This window comes from Uloborus diversus, chromosome 10 (assembly GCF_026930045.1).
Source record: "Uloborus diversus isolate 005 chromosome 10, Udiv.v.3.1, whole genome shotgun sequence".
NCBI lineage: Eukaryota > Metazoa > Arthropoda > Arachnida > Araneae > Uloboridae > Uloborus > Uloborus diversus.
In genome coordinates, this window is record NC_072740.1 from 134,971,599 (window position 1) to 134,994,625 (window position 23,027).

Here is a 23,027-nt window from a genome sequence, read left to right on the forward strand (position 1 = left end):
GAGTTTTCATTTTGTCCAATTTCTTCCCCTGACTTTTTACTAAAAACCTGTAAACCTGCTTTGAGAAGCCATAGATATGTGAAAAATGCAAAGAGCTGTCAAACTATACAATCCTAGTAAGCATTCAAAAGTCCACAAGATAAATATTTTACAAAGGTCTATGACAGGCAAAGGAGCTCCCAAAAATGCATTACAATGGGCCTGCAATCCCTTAAATGAAGCATTGGATTTGAGATGGGAAATTTTGTGCCTGATGGTAGATCACTCAGTCCCTCCTAATATCTTTTGAAGCAACAGTTGAGTTTGAGCTATTTCCCCCCCCCCCTCCAAAATCTTGTTTAGAATGTCTCATCACTATATTTCGTTTTTGCTTTAGTCAATTTTTGTTTGATTTTGAACAGTTTAGGAGAGCTTAACATCAGCTCTCAAGATGAAATTTAAGGCATACATAGAGCCTGAAATTAAAGAGATATTTGCATCAAATATACAATATTTGCAAGAGATTTTCATAAAATCTTCATAAAAAGATTTTTTGCTTTTATTACTTCAAAGTGGATGTTCGAACATCTGGGACAATAAAGAAATTTAAACCTCTTTAATTAAGTAACAAAACTTATTTTTTTGCACTCTTGTTATTAGAGATACATTCTGTTTTCAGAAACCAGTTTTAAATGTTTTAAGGCATGTTAGATATAGTTCAAAAAAAAGTGCAGCCTAAGCACCAAATGAGAACGTTATTTATTTGTTGTTAGAAAATCATAGTTGGTATGCAGTTAGAATACTCATTTAGTTTTAGACAGAACTTCAGTGTTGTTTAAGCGCCAAGTGTATTAAATCAGCAAAATCACATCTAAATGAATCTTCCACATAGGAGTTTCAATTTAATGCATCCGATCAGGCACCAACCTAATACAAGAACTAGAAAAGTAAATTTTCATATATTCATTTTCCATGGCTCTATGAAAAATGCTTTTTTGATCATTCAATTTCCCCGACAATTTTTCTTTTTCACTTTCAAACTCAATTTGTTTTTCCTTCTTTGCTTTATTTAGTTTTCATACATGAAGCATAATTACTGCTCGTACTACTTATTTAGGATACTAACAATAGAGTTCATGCACCTTCTTTAAAATATATATATATATATATATATATATATATATATATATATATATATATAACAAAATTGGTAACAAATTTAAAATTTCCCTCCAGATAGCTTGGGCGCTTAGTAAACAAGTAGAATTATATTTTAACAATGAAAAATGTTGAAAATATGCAGCCTTACTAAAGCTATTGCAAATTTTTGAAAAATAATGAACTCAATTGAAAGTTAAATAACTTTTTTAATACAACATTATAAAAACAAGTTACCAAAAACCACCAGACCAATTCAATTGTTTTAAAGAATCCTTTTACAGTAAAATGAATGTACTAATGCAAATGAATCGATTTCATCTTTTCAAGACACTGCTGAATTAAAAAGGTTTCAAATTATGCAGAAGAAAACTATAAAAATTGTTCTTGAAAAAATTTTATATATGAAACAGTGAGAAACAAAACAATGTAAGTGCCGAAACTAAAAATTTGGTGATAACCAGTACAAAATGTAGGTGAACCTCTCCTCTGTTTTGAGGCAAGAGAAATTATTAGCAACCCTGGAAGGTGCTGCTATATAGCATGATTTAGAAAATTTTCGTAAATGAAAGTCTACCAAGTACCGCAACTTTTAACACATTTTACTCAAAACTTGGTAATGTCCTCCTCCCCCCCCCCACTGCTGAAGATGTCATCAAATTGCAATTTAAAGACATTATAGAGAGCATCAAAAGACTAAAAAAGTCTTGTGGACAAACCAGACTCATTTTTGAAAATGAGAAAGACAATATTTTATCTGCAGAAAGAATAAAAGAGAGAAAAAAAAAAAAAAAGAGCAGATAAAACTAATTATGGTTCAAAAGGTTTCTTGATCAGAAATGACAAACACAAAAATACTGATCATGAATATCTGAATTTAATTTATGATTTTAATTTGTAAATGTTTTTACTGCTTATTTTTGTAAATTTGGGCGCACAAAGGTATGTTACATAACTTATTTCAAATGTATCCCTCAACATAATCATCATGTGTTATTGCATCACAAGAGGCAATGGTACTACAGTCAATGAGCAATGATCTTAAAACAATCTTCTGTTTAACAGAGCACGAGAAGATAACATTTGAATAAAAACTATTTGAACCTAGTTGCTTTAAATGAGACTTAAAACTTTCAAGTAAAAATTAAACTTAAATTATATGAACGTTAAAAGCAATATCAAATTGCACACATAAATTAACATAAACCAAGTAACAATTAACTAATATTAAATGACTAGTATGTTACTACATTCTCAATTAAAATAGCAGAATGGCTACGTCTATTAACAAAGTATCAGCACCAAGCAAAGCTGTCCCTTACAGAACTCTATCAAGATCAAACTTATACCAGTTCTGTTAATTGTGCTACTTTCACATTTGACACTTGATTTTAAACATTGATTCATCAATATATATTTATAGAAGACTTTCCCATAAGATAATTAAATGGCAGGCATTGTTCTGCTTTTTCTGAATGATACGCTTTATATTTATTTATAATTAAATGACATACATTTTTTTACGGCCTCAGTAACAAAATAGTGTTAAAGTGGCATTAGTTGAGAACAGGATAAGGTGGTCAAAATACACATCTAACATAAGTTGATAACAGTCCCAGAATATAAGTTTAAGGCCATAATTTTAGCTTTGGGTTGCTTGATAGATTTTTAAATTACGTAAAACACAGAGAAATGCTGCTACACTGCTGCTGCTACACTGCTGATACAAATGCTGCTACACTTAGGTCATGGAAATAAGCGTATGAGATATTGTTTACAGGGTTCAGACATAAATCAGGCAGAAAATGTTATGGATCTGGGTGTCTTTATAAATCAGGACTTTAAGTTTAGTCAACAGTGCAGTATTGCTAGTAACAAAGCCAACAAAATGCTTGGGTTCATCAATAAATCTATTTCAAACAAATCTAAGTAAGTTCTTCTGCCTTATATAGGAGTTTAGTAAGACCTTATTTGGAGTATGCTGTTCAGTTTTGGTCGCCTTATCTGAAGAAAGATATTTTTGTATTGGAAAGGGTTCAAAGAAGGGTAACTAAATTAATAAGGGGACTCTCAGATTTAGATTATGATACCAGACTTAATAGGCTTAACATGTATAGCCTGGAGCAAAGGAGAGTCAGAGGGGACATGATTCAGTTATTTAAATTTATCAAAATGAAAGATGTAAATGGATTAAATTTTTGTGGGGAAAGCAGGACAAGGGGTCATTGTTTTAAGCTATGTAAATCTCAGGCTAACTTGGAAATCAGGAAAAACTACTACTTTAGCAGGGTCGTGGGCACTTGGAATAGCTTACCGGAAGAGACGGTAATGAGCAAGGGGGTGGATAGCTTTAAGAGCGCCATTGATCTTCATTGGGGCCTAATTAATTGACTAGGACCAGCCTAGCTGGGCCCAGAGCCTGTTGCTGGTCGTCACATTTGTATTTGCATTTGTATAAATATTTAATGACAAAATTAGTATGATAATAAAATTTAGAGTTAATTACTTTCAGAAAAAATTTATCACTTGAAAGAGGTAGACATTTCTTCCACTGAGTTGGTTTTCAGAGTTGTTTTTTTTTAATGATAAATAAATAAACGTGTATAGAAGCAGAAATCCACATGACTAGACATACAAACTCAGAATGGGAAATTATATACACAATAAAAATTAAAAACTACCTTGCTAGATGAATCTGCATTGCATGAATAATGCTTTGTAGAGCTTGCTGTCTTTCATTATCCGAGTTTAATGACATGACAACTTTTGTTAAAGTTGGTCTTGGAACTTGAGGAAAATTGGAAGCAAGAACATTGCTGTTATTGGCAGAATCTACCTCATATTGCAAAGTAGAATCATTCTTTCCTGTGAATTCAAAAGAGTAAACGAATTAAAGTACACCATTGCTATATACAGGGTGTTTCGTTTTAACCAGCAAGACCTTTATTTTCACAACCATTAGTCCTAGATGCATACTTCCAATTGCAAAAATGTTCACAATCAAATGCAGAGTTAAGATATTGAAAGTTTGAAGCAAAAATAAAAAATGTGTCAAAAAATACAAAACTTAACTTTTTATACGGGCCCTAGGTCCCCTAACTTATGTTTAGGGAAATAATCTCCATTGAAAAATAATTCCAACACAAAAAGTTTGACATTAGTAAGACCAATATTCACCGAGATATGAAACGCAGCCTTTTGTGACTTCGCCATTTTTCATTTGTTGTCAATAACACCTTTTGGAGGGAAATACAGCAGTTAACAATAGTTAAAATTATATGTGTGCATAGAGTAAGGTTTTTTAAATTGTTCATGGTTTTGTGGTGTGTTTTTGCGTATCACGGCAGAACATTCGCATTTAGTTTTGAATAACGATGAAAAATGTGAATACCTTGTTTTTCTTACAGTTGCCGTCAATAACACCTTTTGAGGGAGAATATAGCTGTTAACAAGTGTTTGAAATTATATGTGAGCATAGAATGTGGTTTTCACATTGTTTAAGGTTTTGTTGTGTGTTTTTACATATCATTGTTTTATTATTCCTGAATAGCAATGAAAAATGTATATACTCTTTTTTTACTTTGATAACCTGTCATTCTTCTGAAAGGGGGAAAAGTTCTAATCTCATATTATTTATGGTACCTTAAAAATTTGAATTCAAATATCTCCTTGAGTTTTGGTCACACAGATGTCAAGTTTTCTGCGTTAGTAAAATTTTTCAATGGAGAACTCCGTTTCATACTGCTGGAGGGTTGCTGCATTTCATATTCACCAAGATATAAAACACAGCGTTTTGTGACTTACACCGCTTTACACTTGCTGTCAATAACACCTTTTGGGGGAAAATATAGCAGTTAACAAGTGTTAGAAATTATATCTGAGCATAGTGGTTTTTCACATTGTTTAAGGTTTTGTTGTGTGTTTTTACGTATCATGGCTGTATTATTTTTGAAAAGCAATGAAAAATGTAAATACTTTGTTTTTACTTTGACAACCTGTCATTCCTCTGAAAAGTCGATAAGTTTCAATCTTATGGTTCCTTAAAAATTTGAATTCGAATATCTAATTGAGTTTTGGTCACACAGATGTCAAGTTTTTTGCGTTAGTAAAATTTTTCAATGGAGGTTACTTCCCTAAATACAGGTGTTTATCAAAAAATTGGAAACACTCTGCGACAGGTGTATTGGGAATCGCTACTATGTCGTAAATGTTCTGTTAATAAAGATTACTTCTGACTGTAATCACTCACACTGGAGAATCCAGATAATGATTGAGTTCTGTGGTCTCTTTTGCTGCTATTATTCACTTTTTAGACCTTACAATTCGCAGCAATACCCCTTGGTTTCTTTCACTGAGCTGATCTTTCCGCCCACTATTTTGCTTTGCCAGAGCTTGTCTTTAGATACTGCACCTCTAGAAACGCCAAAAAGTTGAGATGTTTCAGTTACACTTGCTCTAGCTAGACGCTCTCCAACAATTTGGCCTCTTTTGAAATTTGAGAGGTCCGACATTTCACGCTCTTGAAAAAAAATCCAAGATTTCCAGAACTTCAATGAAGACACCATAGAGGTCCACCATAGAGATATATCAGAAGGTGTACATTGCTATTTATAAAAAACACAGATATCAAGTTTTATTCTTTATGACTCACGAATCACATTCAAAAATGTCACTTTTATTCACAGGTGTTTCCATTATTTTGATAACTACCTGTATACTGCCGTGCTAAGCACAAAAGTGGTATCTACACTTTTTGTCAAAATTGAGTTATTGTCACGAGGTGGTTCTTTATAACATGTTTTACCCCTATGCAATGTTTTATTGTCATTTGTGAACTGGAACTATTTTTTAAAAAAATCTAAAAAAAGTGAAATCTGGATCAAATACATGGAGGCGTAAAACTTTAAATAGTAGTTTTTCGGTTTGACCTCAGCTGCAGATACGACTTTTGCGCTTAGCACGGCAGTATAAGTTAGGGGACCTAGGGCCTGTATAAAAAGTTAAATTTTGTATTTTTTGACTCATTTTTATTTTTGCTTCAAACTTTCAATATCTTAACCCCGCTTCTGATATTGAACATTTTTGCAATTGGAAGCATGCATCTAGGACTAACAGTTTAGAAAATAAAGGTCTTGCAGATTAAAATGGAACACTCTGTATTACAAAATTAATAGATTGAGAAATAATATCATAAATGTAAAAATTATAAAAACATTTAAATTGCAATAAGAAATACAGACATATGCTTTGCGCTCAGAAGGAACCATTTATCAATGCAAAAAAAAGAGCTTATGGATGAGAAAACACCATCCATAAATTCGCTTAGCTTCAGCTTTTTTCAGATGTCTTCTCATCCATAATCATTATGGTGGTAAGAAATTTTATTGCGTGGTATATATCTAAAAGTATTTACAAGATTAAGCAGCGCAGAGAGTGCAATGACATTAATGATTATTAAGATAGAAGGACACCAGAAACCTATGATACATTCAGAAGTTATTAATGAAAAAGAAATAAAAACTTAAACACACACATAGTTACAATATTATACAAGAGAATAAAGCAATAACAAAAGGAGATTATTCTCAACAGTGATTCCACATAAGGGCATGTGACACTGACAAATTGTTACACAATTTATGAGAAATGCTTATAATGTGCTTAACACTGAAAATAAAATGCATAGATTTAAAAGTACTATTTATTTACTTTTTTAGTAATTCCAAAAAGCAGAAAATAATTTATATAAGAATTAATAGTTGAATGTTTAAAATACCCATTGTTAAAGAAATCATTAAATTATCATTTGAAATGTAATGTTCAAAAATCTCTCAATAATTCTTTATCTAAATTGATGTGCAGTCGACTCCCGCTACAACGCGATTTGACTTATACGAAATGGCTATAACGCGAATTTTTCACGAGTAACGAATTTTAGAGTTAACAAGAATTCCTCGTCTACAAGATTTTTTTTTTTTTTGGAAGGACGTACGGGCTTCATTATTGGCTACCAAATATTGATTTCGTGAATGTAGTTACATCCCTTTAGCATCACTGACAGAGAAAGCTCCCACACCAAACTAGTCTACGCATCACGTTGCTAGTGCATCAAATAACCACTCAGCTTCTTTCATTTTTTTTTCAGTCTAAATAGTAAAGTTGATGAAATGTAATGGCACCTTAGTGCGCTGTTTCATCCAAAGTTTGAGAAGATGGGAAGAAAAAAGTGACAAAAAAAACAAAGGTTAAGATTCTCGATGTGTTTGAACAACTAAAAACGTCAACGGTAGCACAACAATATGTATGAGTAAATCTCCCATGCGTACAATTGAAAAAGTCAAAGCAAAAATATATCCGTAAAAGTTTAGAACTTAGGTTCAATATTGAAGCTAGCTGAGTAATGTCTAATCAAAGTAAATATTATGAAAATGGAAGTTACTCTTGCATTGTGGATTAATGAGATCAGGAAGAGGGGCTGTTGAAAAAAGGGAAACATTATAAAAGAAAAGACGAAGCAACCATATTTAAAAATGTATTAGATAAGAAGAACAATCCGATCATGGAGCATAAAACATCACTGTCTTCATTTTTTAACTCATAAATATTATTACTGTACCTACAGTACAGTACTATTACAGTGCAACTATTTTTTATTACTACATTCTGTGTGTACCGTGTTGTTTTATTTCATGTATTTCTCTCTCATTGATCATCCAATTTGTGCATCTCTAAGTATTTTATGCTGAATAAAATAGCTTTTTTTTATATGCTGTAAAAGTTCAGTTCTTTATGTAAGAAACTGTAATGTATACTTGAGGAATGCTTTAAAGCAGTTTGAGGGGTGTTTATAAGTCACTAAAAGAATTTGCTATGTTAGCAAAAAAATTGTATACATGCATTTTTCCACAACGCGAAATTTCGACTTACGCGATTAGTCTTGGAACGCATCCCTCGCCTAAGTCGGGACTCGACTGTACATAATAACATAAAATTATCATGACCTTGAAACAACATACTTAATGACAGAGCACCAAGTGGGTCACGACGAATTTGAAAAAGCACTGGATCATGTCTTTTATTGCTCTCAACTTTGACAGTTGTCCATGCAACACTGTGCGATGATCCACAAGCAACACGTGTAATTTTAACATCATCTAGACCCTGAACAAGAGTTGGTTTACAATTACGAGTTGTTGTTCCATTAGCTTGTTGGCCATGATCATTGTCTCCCCAAGCAAACACCTGAAATTCAAATTTATTTATGAATTAGTTTTAATGTTCAACATGTACCATAAAATCCCGAAAGTAACCCCCATATTGATTATAGTCCTCCCCCCCCCCTTAGTATTTTGTGAAAAATGAAATAATTTTATAATCCCGAAATTACCCCCTCCCACTTTCACCTAAAAAATTTTCCAATCCATTTGCCACTCCCTCCAAAAAAAAGATAACATTTTCTGCTTTACTTATTATAGAAAGCTTTACAGAGGTTTAGTTTCCCCTCCATGTGCAGGTTTTCTTTTCTATAAAAAAAAAAGAAAAGAAAACACAATGATTGAAACAAAACAAAAAAACAGTCTCCATGGTGTATTCCTTGGACAATGTCTAGACTCCTTTTGATGCAAGGGCACCCTCTTTTTTTGTTCATATGTACTTCAAAAGAAATTTATGCAATTGTACTGCTTTTTATTCATTTTGGAAGGAGCATTTTTGCTCTGACTTGTGAAAATAAACAATCTTCAGCATAACACCATTTTGATAACGCAACGCCATTTTGGAAATGCGTTGCTTAAAAAGTAGCGCAAAACTTAAAAATAACCTTTTTTAAAGAAATAAAGTTCTTGAACGAGTTTAGGATGATCAGAAATGTATATTTTACTAAATCGAGTAAGAGATTTTTCTGTGTTTACGTTTGCGAATTTTGTAAAATGCAGTTTTCGAAATGATCGTGATTTTTCGTGATTGTGATTTATGCTTCTATTTTGAAACAAGAACATCAAGATTTTGCTTCTTTTACTGTAACCTTATTACATTCATTACATGATGAATTTTAAAGTGATAAAATATAGGGGTTTTGCCAACTTCTGGTGCAAAATCCTTTCTGACAAAAAAAATAAAAAAATGGCGCACACGTGCAATTTATTACAACGAGAAAAATATGAAAGGTTTTCATTAATTCATTCTCACTCTTCAGTAATATTAACACTTATTTACTTATTATTTCTCTTCTATACTCAAAAACTAATACTACTAAAAACTATTCTTTTGGCTAATTTTTCAAAAAAATCTCGAGTATAACCCATTCTCCTAAAATTAATAAGTTTTGTTTTGAAAATAGGGGGATTTACTTTTGGGATTTTATGGTCTTTATTAAATGAAAAAGAATTTTCATTAGTTACTTAAATTTGAGAAATCTTTATGAGTCACCTAATTTAAACCAGGGACGAGATGAACAGATTTATTGTATGAATAGTGACATATCCAGTAAGGAGTCAATCACAATAATGGGGGATTTCAATCATCCATGCACTGATTGGACTAATTTTAACCCCAGTACTGGGCTTATGCTAATTTTGGAAAAGTTCAAATTGTCTAATTGGGACAATGGTCTATGAGCATGGAAATTTTATCTAAAATGGTGCACCTACCTAGGCCTACGGCTTGTTGCTGCATGTCACATCTGTATTTGTATAAGCGATTGATGAGATTTATAAAGGTTTCCCTTAGGTAAACCAAAAGTCAAACAGGGAACTTACAACAAATGTGAAAGCAATAGTCATGAATATCACCAGTGTATACCAGGAGTAACTTTCTGACAAAACTGTAGGTACCCTATAGTTTTCAGATATCATTCTCAGATTTAAATAGTCTGAATTGCTAACAAATACTGTATTTTCCTGTGTATTATCCGCGGCGGCCTATAATCCGCAGGTCCTAAAATCGGCCTGAAGAAAAAAAGCTTCGTATAATCCGCGGATAATACGATGTAAAAAGATAAAGTTTGAATCTAACATACCATTTGAGCAACTAAACTAAAAATGTGAAAAAGTAATTACTTTGAAGGCATAATTAAAATTAATCTGAAATATAATCTAAAATATAATGATTTCTTCTTGAAATCTTGATTTTAGTACGCTAATTACTTGGAAAACAAAGAGTCAAGACAAAGGAGCAAAAGGTCTAATCTTGTGCAAATGGCTATTTATTTCACTGTAATGTTGCTTATTTTACATGACCTGAATCGCCAAGAGGAACATTCAAGCAACGTAAAATAACCAACATACAGACAGGCAGCTAAGAACATGCATGCTTCGTAAAATAAACAACATTCAGTCAGCGTATGGTCTCAATCTCGATCGGTGAATCCTACTGTAAAAATATTGAGGTTCAATGCGTTGGTGTTAAGAGGAGAAAAAAATCACAGATAATCTGTGGCTGTGTATAATCCGCATCTCATAAACTTGGTCTTTTTTAGCAGATAATCCACGGATTATACGCAGGAAAATACGGTCAGTAAAAATTCGCCTAATTTTGAAAAATGCAAGAGCTGAGCTAATGTGAGTTCTGATGGAAACTAAACCCTTGTGTATACTTTAAATAAAAAGTGTAGGTTATTGGATCTGCATAACTATAAGAAAAAAGTTGTAGCATCAATCCTAGAAATGAAGTGGAATGACACTGATGTAACAAAGTAAAGAAAATTTCAAATAAGCATTCTTAAAATGAAATGTCAGTAATCCAACGTTATTAAGCACAAAACTTGCAAATGATTGCAGACACGTGTTTCGGTGTTACAAGGAACACCTTTTTCAATGCAATGAAGTGTGAGCTTTTGGATGAAAAGTCATCCAAGAAAAGCAACACAGTGGAACAGGAGGTAGTATAAATATCAAAAAATAGAAATTAAACAAAACAAAAAAGATAAAATGACACATGGAGACAAAATTTATTATATAATTCCATCAGGAAAAAACCGTTAAGTAATAAATTTTAAAAGAAAACCCATAAACAATGCAAAAAGTCCAAAAATGAAACCACTCTGAATAAATTAGCAATAAATTTACCAGCGGGAAAAACTATGTATGGAAGCAATGTATCAAATGGAGAAATGCAGAAAAAACAGAGTGAAGGATAAACATATTGGAATTAGTTAATTTCTATTATTTTTATGTAAACGTCGTACATTTCTTACTTTTATTTTTTCATTTTTTGCTTTCTTATTTCGTTTTGTGATTAACTAATTCCAATATGTTTATCCTTCACTCTGTTTTTTCTGCATTTCTCCATTTGATACATTGCTTCCATACATAGTTTTTCCCGCTGGTAAATTTATTGCTAATTTATTCAGAGTGGTTTCATTTTTGGACTTTTTGCATTGTTTATGGGTTTTCTTTTAAAATTTATTACTTAACGGTTTTTTCCTGATGGAATTATATAATAAATTTTGTCTCCATGTGTCAATTTATCTTTTTTGTTTTGTTTAATTTCTATTTTTTGATATTTATACTACCTCCTGTTCCACTGTGTTGCTTTTTTTGGATGACTTTTCATCCAAATGCTCACACTTCTTTGCATTGAAAAAGGTTTTCCTTGTAACACCGAAACACGTGTCTGCAATCATTTGCAAGTTTTGTGCTTAATAACGTTGGATTACTGACATTTTAATTTTTCAGCACAAAGGTATTTATTCTTTATTCTTAAAATGATTCAACAATTTTACATAAGAATTTTTTTTTGCTTTCTGAAACTTACCTGGCCATTATCAGAAACAGCTAAACAATGTAATGCTCCAACAGCCACATGGACTATTTTTTTATTTCTTAAACTCTCAACAAGACGGGGTCTTCTAACATGATTTTCATCACCATGACCTAATCGAAAATAATCTCCTTTTCCCCTGAAAGTGAATATTAAAATTAATCAAAATAAGAACTTAGATTAAAATAGAAAACACTAAAGATTTTAATACATTCTTCTTAATATTCATAAAAACAAGAAAGCAAAGGGAAAAACTTCTAGAGATATTGAACCTTTATGTTAAAATGAGCTGTGAATCCTTGGAAAAAAAGGTGAAAACCTTGTAATTAAGAAATTACATTTAGTCTTACTAATAGAAATATGAAAGATAGTAATTACACTGATAAAAAATAATTTGAGGATCATTTTGGAGACAAACACTTTCAAGGTATTGCTGAAAACACAAAAACTATGATTTATGAAATACCGTATATACTCGCGAATAAGTCGAGAAATTTATTACAAAAAATAAGGATGTTTAAAGTTAGGGGGTCGACTTATACGCGGGGCAGAATTTCCGAAATTTTAGAAAAAAAAGCACTTAAAAATGTAAACATTTCTCCCGAATTAAGTCCATCCTTTTTAAGCAGACACTAAAGAAGTAAATACTTAAACATTTTGCTATGACTTTACATGGTCTGACTGTAAAATAAAGAACAAATAATTAAAGTAAATGACAGACTATGTGAAAAGTGCGGGAATCGAATTCTTCGCGGATTTTCCTAATAGTTGCGAATTATTGCTCATTTTTAAAAAATAATATAATATGGCTACAGCATAAAATTTTATTGATATAAAATCAAAATAAAAGCAACCAATAAAAAAAATAGTAACAGTGAAATCGAACCCTTTACAAAAATCGCAATTGCAAATAGGAAAAAAGACATATGCTTTTTAGTCGAATGTCTTTCATTTCTTTTGATGTGCTTTCTGGAGATGATTTTATACCAGATTCCTCTCCTGTCATGGAAATATTACAATCGTGCGTCTTTTATTTATATGAGAAGCACATTTTTTTGCTGTTGGAAAGGGCCTAACCTCGTTGAAAAACATTCAAATTTGTAGTACTTTTAAAAGTCTTTTTGGTTCAGTTTGGACCTTACTACACTCAAGCAGATTCATAAATGTCGAATAGAATTTCCTGAATCTGAAAAAGTTACCAATGGAAAAGGGATGACAAAATGTTGCAAGAAAAGTTGTAAAGAAACATAAGCTCTACGCTCTTTCCCGCCCATTATTCCAATAGAGAGCGCTGCAAGCGCTTATTGAATTAAGTAAGTTGATTATGGAAAAATTTAGTGGCATCACTGACAGTGGAAGAGATGGATAGAATTCGAAACACGAAGCGCAAGCTCCGTGGAAGCGAGTAATTTCGCTGTTTAGAATAAATGATTTGGTTTAATCATCAATGTAAATAATGTACATAGTCTTCAATAAAGATGTTAAGTTTTCTTCGAGTCGTGATAATTTGAACCTATCACTGAACCACCGGATCTACATAGAATTGCACATTTTTTCCCACATGGTGCATCGGCATCGGAAAGATGAACTATAACTTTTAGTAAGTGAATCTCATTTGGATAGCATTTTTATGCGAAGACTGCAAAAGGTAGGAACTTTTGAATCATTTACATTGTTGAAAATCATTGAAAATGGAACCAAAATCATTTATACAAAAAAGAACTGTTCTTCGCTCTTCTACTACGGTAATCATAAAAAATGTTGATAAATACATAGAAGAAGAGCAAAATGAAGAACTAGAAAATTGTTTACAACTGTTAAATAGCAAGGAGATAGAACTTGATAACTTAGATGAAAAAATACAAATTTTGATAGAAGACGAGAAGAAACTAGATTCTGATATAGAAACTTCCATGAATTATAAAGATAAAATAACTTTGACGAAATGTCGGATAAATCGTTATTTTAAGAAATTAGAGCAGCGAAATGAAAATAAAACGTCCCTTAATAACGTATCAAATAATTCCTCTCTTATCGATGAAATTCGAAACCAAACACAAAGTAACGTACGGTTACCAAAAACTTCCATCCAAAAATTCAACGGTGATTACGGTGATTGGATAAATTTTTGGAATTCTTTCGAAGTAACTATTCACAAGAACACAACACTTTCAAAAGTCGAAAAATTCAACTATTTGAAAAGTTATTTGAGCGGAAATGCTGCTAGTGCTATAGAAGGTTTTTCGATTTCGGAAACAAACTATGATTCTGCGATAGACATTCTCAAAAATAGATTTGGTCAAAACGACTTGATAATTAACACGCACATTTCCAATCTCTTGAGTGTGACCCCGGTACAAAGCTCAAATGAAGTTACGAAATTAAGAAAATTGTATGATAAAATTAACGCACAAATAAGAAGCCTTTTTTCACTCAATGTCCAACCCGAGAGTTACGCAAATATGATAATTCCTGTTTTGATGAAAGTAATTCCTGCTGATATCGCTCTAGAATTTCACCGCAATAGAGAGAATTCAACCAATATAGATTTGAATGCATTTCTAAACTTTCTCCGTTCGGAGATAGAATCTCGGGAAAAAATCGCTAGTATAAAACTTCCGCCTTCGAATAGCAGTGAACAGATTAAAACAAGTACTTTGAATAATAAGCAGTTCAGAAAGATCCCTTCCAGATCTCAGCACTTTACAGAAAACAGATGTCCTTCAACACATGAGCTAATTGCTAAAACGTCAATAAATCTTGACAAGTGTCTATTTTGCTCAGAAGATCACGAGTCGGAAAAATGCGTAAATCTCAACGTGGATGAAAAAAGGAATGTATTGCGGGGGGATGGCAGGTGTAACTTATGCCTTAGAAAAAATCACAGAATATCTGCTTGCCACTTTAAGGCAACTAAGCGTTGCAAAATTTGCAAAGGAGCTCATTCCGAGGCGATTTGTTATAAATCCCATTCAAAGTTAAAATATAATGACACCGACAAAAAAGAAGCAAGTTCACTTTCGAGAAATAATGATAATCAATTTGAAAAAAATAAGGAAATCATTTCTGCCGTATCACATTTTAAATCCAATTCGATGCTTTCGCAAACTTGCTCGGTAAAAATCAAAACAAAACAAGGCATAAGCTATCCGCGTCTTCTTTTGGACAATGGAAGCATGAAGTCTTTCATTACACAAGAATTAGCTAATAAATTAGATCTTGAAGTGATTAGAAAAGAAAAATTATCGGTTTACACTTTTGGAATTACTGCGCCAATTCAAAAGACTTACGACGTCATTAGATTAGGACTTGAACATAGAAGTTCCCCTAATTCTAGAATAGAAGTTGAATTATTGGTAATCGATCACATATCAGGTTCGGACATTCCTCCACCAAAATCAAAAGAAATTAGACAAAATAAACTGCTACGAAATTTGATATTAGCGGATTCTCTTGACAGTCAACAACCTGTTGGCATTTTGATCGGAGCAGATTATTACTACAATATAGTAACGGGTCACATTAAATGTTTGAACAAAAATCTTGTCGCTGTAGAAACTATTTTTGGCTGGAGCCTACAAGGACGAGAAGGAGAAGATAACTTTACTTTATCATTTAATGTGATAGTAGAGGAAGATTTAATCTCGAAACAAATAGAAAAATTTTGGGATTTGGAAAATTCCGGACTCATATGCGAAAATCAAAATTATAATTCAACCGAAAATGAAATCCTCAAACAGTTCGAATCTGATGTAGTATACGAAGATTGTCGGTATAAAGTTAAATTACCATGGAAAAGTGACACATCAAGATTGGATGATAATAGAGAAATCGCGGAACGAAGGTTCAACCGACTTAGAAATCGATTCAAAAAAAATCCGCAACTATTTTATGAATACCAAAACATAATACAAGATTACTTGAAACAGAATATAACTGAACCCGTCACAGACGAAACGGATAAAGAAAATATCGTGTTTTATTTGCCTCATAGGGAAGTAATACGTGAAGATAGAACCACAAGCAAATTGCGAATTGTTTTTGATGCGTCATCACATGACTCAAACTCCGCATCTTTAAATGACTGTCTCCACGTTGGCCCAAATTTGTATCCGGAGATATTCGAAATTCTGTTAAGATTTAGATATTATCCAGTAGCATTTACTGCAGATATAAAGCAAGCGTTCTTACAGATTCTATTAGACAAAGAAGATCGAGACGTAACCAGATTTTTCTTCACTGACTCCCCCACCAATGACAATATCCCGCCTCTTGTTTATCGTTTTTCAACAATTCTTTTCGGACTGAATAGCTCATCATTTTTACTATCAGCAACTCTCAAACATCACTTTAAAAAGTATAAACAACTCTACCCTGAAACAGTTAGTATTTTAGAAAATAATGTTTATGTAGATGATGTAATTTTAAGTCGAGACACAGTCAGAGAAGCCTTGACTACTTCTTTGGAAACAATCCAGATATTCAAGGAAGCGAGCATGCAACTGCACAAATGGCATACTAATTCGAGAGAATTACATAAACTTTGGGAAAAAGAAGGCATAATTTCAAATGCAAATTTTCAAATTTCTGATGTTGAAAACACCGCCTTAAAAGTTCTGGGCATGGCGTGGGATAATTCGAGGGATTTACTGTATTTTGATATTCGAAGCCTATTGTCATTTTTATCGAAGCCAATTGAGACAAAAAGGTTTATTCTACAAGTGTTAGGACGAATTTTTGACCCAATAGGAATTTTGGGACCCTTCACTGTAAGAATCAAGCTCTTGATTCAGAAGATTTGGGCATCACATATAGATTGGGACGAGCCACTTCCTGAAGATTTGATCTCCCTATGGAGAAAATGGTGCGAAGAGTTGCATCAAATGAATAAATTCAAAATCCCTCGACATTATTTTTTTGAAAGTTTGTGCTCAGACATTAGAAATATCGAATTACATTGCTTCTCAGACGCTAGCACAGTGGCATATGGTACAGTTGCGTACTTACGTTTCAAGACGAATGATAAAGAAATTTAAACGACGTTCATTGCTTCCAAAAATAGGGTAGCGCCATTGAAAATACTCACCTTACCCAGATTAGAACTAATGGGGGCATTACGATCTGCCAAACTGGGAAATAATATAGTGAAAATTTTGAATTTAAATGTTCCTTGTTATTTTTGGACCGATTCAAGCATAACGTATTTTTGGATCAAGAAACAGCCCGATGCATTTAAACCCTTTGTTAAGAATCGTGTTCAGGATATTCAGAAGTTGACGTCACCAAATAATTGAGGACACTGCAGAAGTTGTGATAATCCAGCGGACTTAGTCAGCCGTGGAGCAAAGATCTCAAAGTTGATTAACGAACCCCTTTGGACACAAGGTCCACCTTGGTTGAGACTTTCGCCTGACCATTGGCCAAAATTGATCCATGAGAAAATAGTAGAAGAATCTCAGCTAGAATATAGAAAAAAATCCCTGGAGACACATGAACTTGAATGTATAGTCGAAAATAGAGAAGACCCAGTTGATTTATCCAAATATAGTGACTTAGAAAAGTTGTTGAAGGTTACAGCGTGGACAAAACGCTTTATCGCGAAATTGAGAAAATCTAGTAACATACAAGGAGCTCTAATTACAGAAGAGCTACAAGAAGCAGAAAATTTATTGATACGATGTGAACAGAAGAGACACTTTGGAGAAGAATTTAAATCTTTAAATAAGGGTAATTCGGTTGAAAAGAATTCCCCGTTGTACAATTTCGCCCCCTACATCGATGAAAAGCAAGTCATGAGACTAGGAGGAAGATTGGAGTTCTCAGAGTTTTCTTTGGATAATAAACATCCAGTCATCTTGCCTACAAACTCCGCGCTAACAAGACTGATAGTACTTAAAGAGCATGAAAAAATAATGCACGGAGGTACATCTGCTACTCTAGCCAAAATTAGATCTCGCTTCTGGATCCCGAAGGGGCACCAGTTAATTAAAAAGATCATCAAAAAATGCTTGATTTGCCAGAAATATTTAGCCAAACCAGCAGATCAAATGACGGCGCCTTTACCGAAAGATAGAATCCAAGAGTCACCACCATTTTCCATTTGTGGAATTGATTTTGCGGGACCTGTATATGTAAAGAACTACAAAGATATGCAAAAGTCGTATATTGTTTTGTTTACCTGCGCAGTAACTCGTGCCGTACATCTTGAACTTGTGTCAAACATGTCGACACAAGCCTTTTTACTTGCATTCAGAAGATTCTTAAGTAGAAGAGGGAATTGCAAAATCATTTATTCCGATAATGCTAAGACGTTTAAGAAAGCTGAAGAAGAAATGAGAAAGTTTTCTAAAATATTGGAAGATGATACATTTAAAAATTTCATAGCTAAAGAAAGAACACAATGGAAATACATCATCGAAAGAGCCGCATGGTGGGGAGGATTCTATGAACGCCTTGTTAGATCGGTTAAGGAATGTTTGCGAAAAGTAATAGGAAAAGTCCTTCTGACGTTCGAGGAAATGACAACGCTTCTAACAGAAGTGGAAACAGTTTTGAACTCGCGCCCACTATCTTACACCTACAACGAGATAGATGAACCTGAAGCATTAACTCCCTTACATTTTTTAAATTATGCAAAGAATGACCACAGCTATCCAGTTCACTTCTCTGATCTCATCGCCAAAACTTCTCCTGACCAATTGAGAAGAAGAAAGGAGTCTCAGACAAAACTGTTAAAGAACATTTGGCTGAAATGGAAAACCCAATATCTTCTAGATTTAAGAACTGGACATCGCTTGGATTGCAGTAAAGAAGGAAAATCTCTCAAGATAGGGGACGTGGTACTTCTCGAAGGAAGTAACAAAAATAAGTTCTTGTGGCCTTTAGGTATAATTACAGAACTCTTTAAAGGACGTGATGGGCTTGTTCGTGCCTGCACAGTTAAGACAAAGGACGGACAATACAGGAGGCCGATACAACTAGTGTATCCTTTGGAAATGATCAATGGACAGTGAAAAAAAAAAAAAAAAATTTTGGAACTTTAATTTTTTTTTTCTTTTCTATATATTAGTCAAACAATTTGATAGTTTAGAACTTTAATTTCGTTATTTTGATTTTTGAATTTATCTAATTATTTTTCATGTTGATATTCATTACTTACTGAAAAGCATAATAATTTGAATATGATATTATTTGTTTCTCTAAATATTTCTCTCTATATTCATTTTTTCTTGTGTAAAATTGTTATTGTTATATTTCAATATATTTTGATTACAATGAAAATGTAAACTCGAGGAGTTTAGGTGGGGAGTGTGTAGAGAAACTTAAGCTCTACGCTCTTTCCCGCCCATTATTCCAATAGAGAGCGCTGCAAGTGCTTATTGAATTAAGTAAGTTGATTATGGAAAAATTTAGTGGCAACACTGACAGTGGAAGAGATGGATAGAATTCGAAACACGAAGCGCAAGCTCCGTGGAAGCGAGTAATTTCGCTGTTTAGAATAAATGATTTGGTTTAATCATCAATGTAAATAATGTACATAGTCTTCAATAAAGATGTTAAGTTTTCTTCGAGTCGTGATAATTTGAACCTATCACTGAATCACTGGATCTACATAGAATTGCACATTTTTTCCCACAAAAGTTGCTTGGCCAAGTAGACAAATAGAAAATAAGAAATAACAACGTCTATAGACATGTGTTTCGGTATTACAAGGAAAGCCTTTTTCAACACAAAAGAAATGAACTTATGGTTGAGAAGACATTCGACAAAAGTGTATGTCTTTTATTGGATGCCTTTCATCCATAAGCCGATTTCTTTTGCATTGAAAAAGGGAAACATGTGTCTGCAGTATTCTGTAATTTGTGCTATTTGATATTATTTCATATTTTACTTTTCATTCACAAGGGTATTTATTTAACTTAGACAAATAGTTTTTGTTCGTACTCAATAATTTATGGACATAATTTTCAATTTGGCTCCAAGTAGATGTTGTCTTTTGTTTCCATTTAAGTCAGTTTATGAAAATTTATTATAATATTGTTGCAAATAATAGCAATACAGTTGACTCCTGCTACAATGCGATCCGACTTGCGCAAAATGGCTATAACGCGATTTTTTTCACCTGTGGTGAAGAATTTTAGACAAAACACGAATTTCTTGCCTGCAACATGAAAATTTTCAGAACAGAATCACGGTGTGTAAATATCGGATTTGTTATTGGCTACTAAAAATTTTTTGCAGTGAATGGACTGTCTTCCCTTTAGCATTACTGAGAGCAAAAGATCCCACCCCATACTAGTCTGAGATATCGCTTAGATACAAATAACTACTCCTCACATTCCTTTTATTTCCATTATAAATATGAAAGTTGTTGAAATATAATGACACCTAAGAACGCTGTTTCATCTTATGAAGATAAAAAGAAAAAGAAAAATTCCTGAAAATTTCAGCAAAACCAAAAACGTCAACTATCCAGCCTGCCTGATCCATAAAAAAACTGGCTCTTAACTATTACATGATTACAAGCGATTTTACACTTCATTTTTGCAGTAACTTTGATATACAATGTTTAAAAGTAATATTAATGCAGTTTAGAGAGAGAATCAATTTTCTGTTTTTTAGGAAAATCAACAAATATAAGAATGGCAGATTTTTCCTTAATTATATCACTATATAAAACGAAATGAATATTTATTATTATTATAGCTGATTTTTTCATCAATGTTGCTTAAGAAGTTCTATTTTTCTAACATTTTTTAATTCCATTCATTTTCTTAAAAAATAGTTATAACAAAGAGCTTGACTGAAATGTAATTTTTCAGAGTATATATATGTGATGAGAGATAAACTATGGCTCTCTGGAAAGGGTTAGGCTGCACTTTAAATACCAATTTATTGTTCATCCCCCCCCCCAAAAAAAAACAATGACATAGCTGAAAGCCTTGAAAGTAGAAAATTAGAGATACTTGTATGTCAAATTAGGAAGACTGAATAAATAATTTTAATGACAAAAAATTGAGAGCAAAAAGGATATTTTAAATATAAAGTATCTTAAGTTCTTAAATTAAGTTTGTATAGGACATGAGATTCAGTATTCAGAGGTTCAGCAGGACCCAAAATTTAGATAGTGAGACTACAATGATTACATATTTGAAGATGAAAAACTAAAACTTTTAGGTTTAAAAAAATAAAAATAAAACAGACATGTTTGATTTTTTATATATAAACAAAAATAAACATTCCTTGCAACAGGTAAAAATTAAGGAAGTTCAGAGAAGGGTGTTAAAGTTTGGGAAGTATACAGTATTTTGTATGAAATTTGTTTTAGCAGTCTTGATCGTTTAACTGAAAGGATTTTTTTAAAACTTTGACCACTGCAAAATTCCATTTTTAGGGAGTTTTGTTGCATTAACGAAACTTTGCAAGCTATTTACTTTATTAGGGAGTTCAGAAGAAGATCGAAAATTGGGAGTCTCTCCAATAAATTGGGAGAGTTGGTGGCTATGCAATCAAAATTTTCCACAATCCAAATTTTGCTGTCCTGTGCTTGAGCATATTATGGTTTTTGCTTAAATGTAAGCCTGATTGCACACATAAAATGTATGTAACAAAAAGAGAACATTACTCACCAAGTCCATACTTGACCAGATGAAGTTAGCGCTAAAGAGAACTGAGCACCACATTCAACTTGAACAACACCCATTGAATTAAGAGATTCAATATTTTCTGGTTTTCTACAACCATCAGAACCACCACGCCCTAACTTTCCGAAATCACCATCCCCCCAAGAATATACCATCTCATCTTCAGTAAGAGCTAAAGTCTGAGCATCTCTATTTCCACAAGAAACTTGCTTAACTCTCTTTTCAGAAAGTCCTTCAACCTATAAAGGAAACATTTAATTTTTAGATTTGTACAAAACATCTAAAACATAATGATTCAACTGAATTCAATTGTCTCTTTAAATGCAATCAACTATTACAGGTGCACAGGTGCAGATCCAATGGAGGGGAGAGGGTCTTTTGAGTCATGACCTCCTTACGTAAAGGACTAAAAGAGGAATGTATAAGTACTAATACTTATTTACTTAGCTTATTTTGTTGACTACTTTAGTGCATTAAGCTTTGGGATTGGTATTTTTGCAGCTTTGAAAATGTTTTTGTATTTATTATATTGTTACAAATTCTGTAAATAGTAATTATTGTAGTAACGTAACCTGTAAATACTTTCCCGTAATGAATATACAACCCCTTTTCATTCGGCAAAAGTATACGATCCCATTTCTTTTTTGTTCATTGATAAAATTTGATAACGGTCTACTATTTTCCAGAAGCGTTTGGAATATTTGAGAGATTTCTTTCGATGTTTATAAAGGCGTCCCGCGTGATAAAAAGTTTCAGTTTTGATTGAGATTTCGAACTGAGAGCGTATTTGCTCTGTTTATTGCGAGGCATTTCGCTGTGTTGTTTTCGTATTTGGAAGTAAATACGTGTGTAAACGTTGATTTTACGGTGTTGTGTGATAATTGCTTAATTGCTGATGAATAATTTAGCAGTTGTTAACGATTTCTCCTGTACATAGTGTAAATAAAGCTCCTGTGCTTTTATCAAGAACTGTGTCTTCATTTCAAGAAAGTGGAAGTTGCACCGAATCCGTTACAATATGTATATTAAATACATAAAAATATACAAGTAACAAAAGTATTAAACGCAAAGCTAAAAGATGCACAAAAGCATTGTGTTGTGATGCTCTGTAGATTTTCGGAACTTGTACATTCCTCTCTTAGTTTATTTTAAAATATTTTGGTTTTTCAACCATAGATAGAGTTTCCACTGCTGATGAGTACTGGCTCCATTTATTAAGAATTTTTCTGTTCTCCCTTTAATATTTTATGCTTTCGTATGGCATTTTATTTAAACCTTATAAGCTATAACCTTTATATGCTATATATATATATATATATATATATATATATATATATATATATATATATATATATATATGCTATAAACCTACTGAAATAGAAAATTTTCCTGATTTCAAGATTTGCTCAACATTTAAAAAGCTTAAAGCAAATGAATCCCACTTCTGCAATCTACAGAAATGTAGTTCCATCAACATTTTTGTAAAAA

At 32.6% G+C, this 23,027-nt stretch overlaps 1 protein-coding gene across 1 annotated transcript in view; it reads right to left on the reverse strand.

The window, feature by feature from the left end:
* LOC129231584 (E3 ubiquitin-protein ligase HERC2-like) overlaps nucleotides 1-23,027 on the reverse strand; it is a 153,056-nt gene that overhangs the window by 102,980 nt on the left and 27,049 nt on the right. Inside the window, exons 10-13 of the mRNA XM_054865941.1 lie at nucleotides 21,525-21,778; nucleotides 11,890-12,034; nucleotides 8,169-8,379; nucleotides 3,819-4,002 (exon numbers count right to left, since the gene is read on the reverse strand). Coding sequence (XP_054721916.1) covers nucleotides 3,819-4,002; nucleotides 8,169-8,379; nucleotides 11,890-12,034; nucleotides 21,525-21,778 — 794 coding nt within the window. The remainder of the gene's footprint in view (nucleotides 1-3,818; nucleotides 4,003-8,168; nucleotides 8,380-11,889; nucleotides 12,035-21,524; nucleotides 21,779-23,027) is intronic.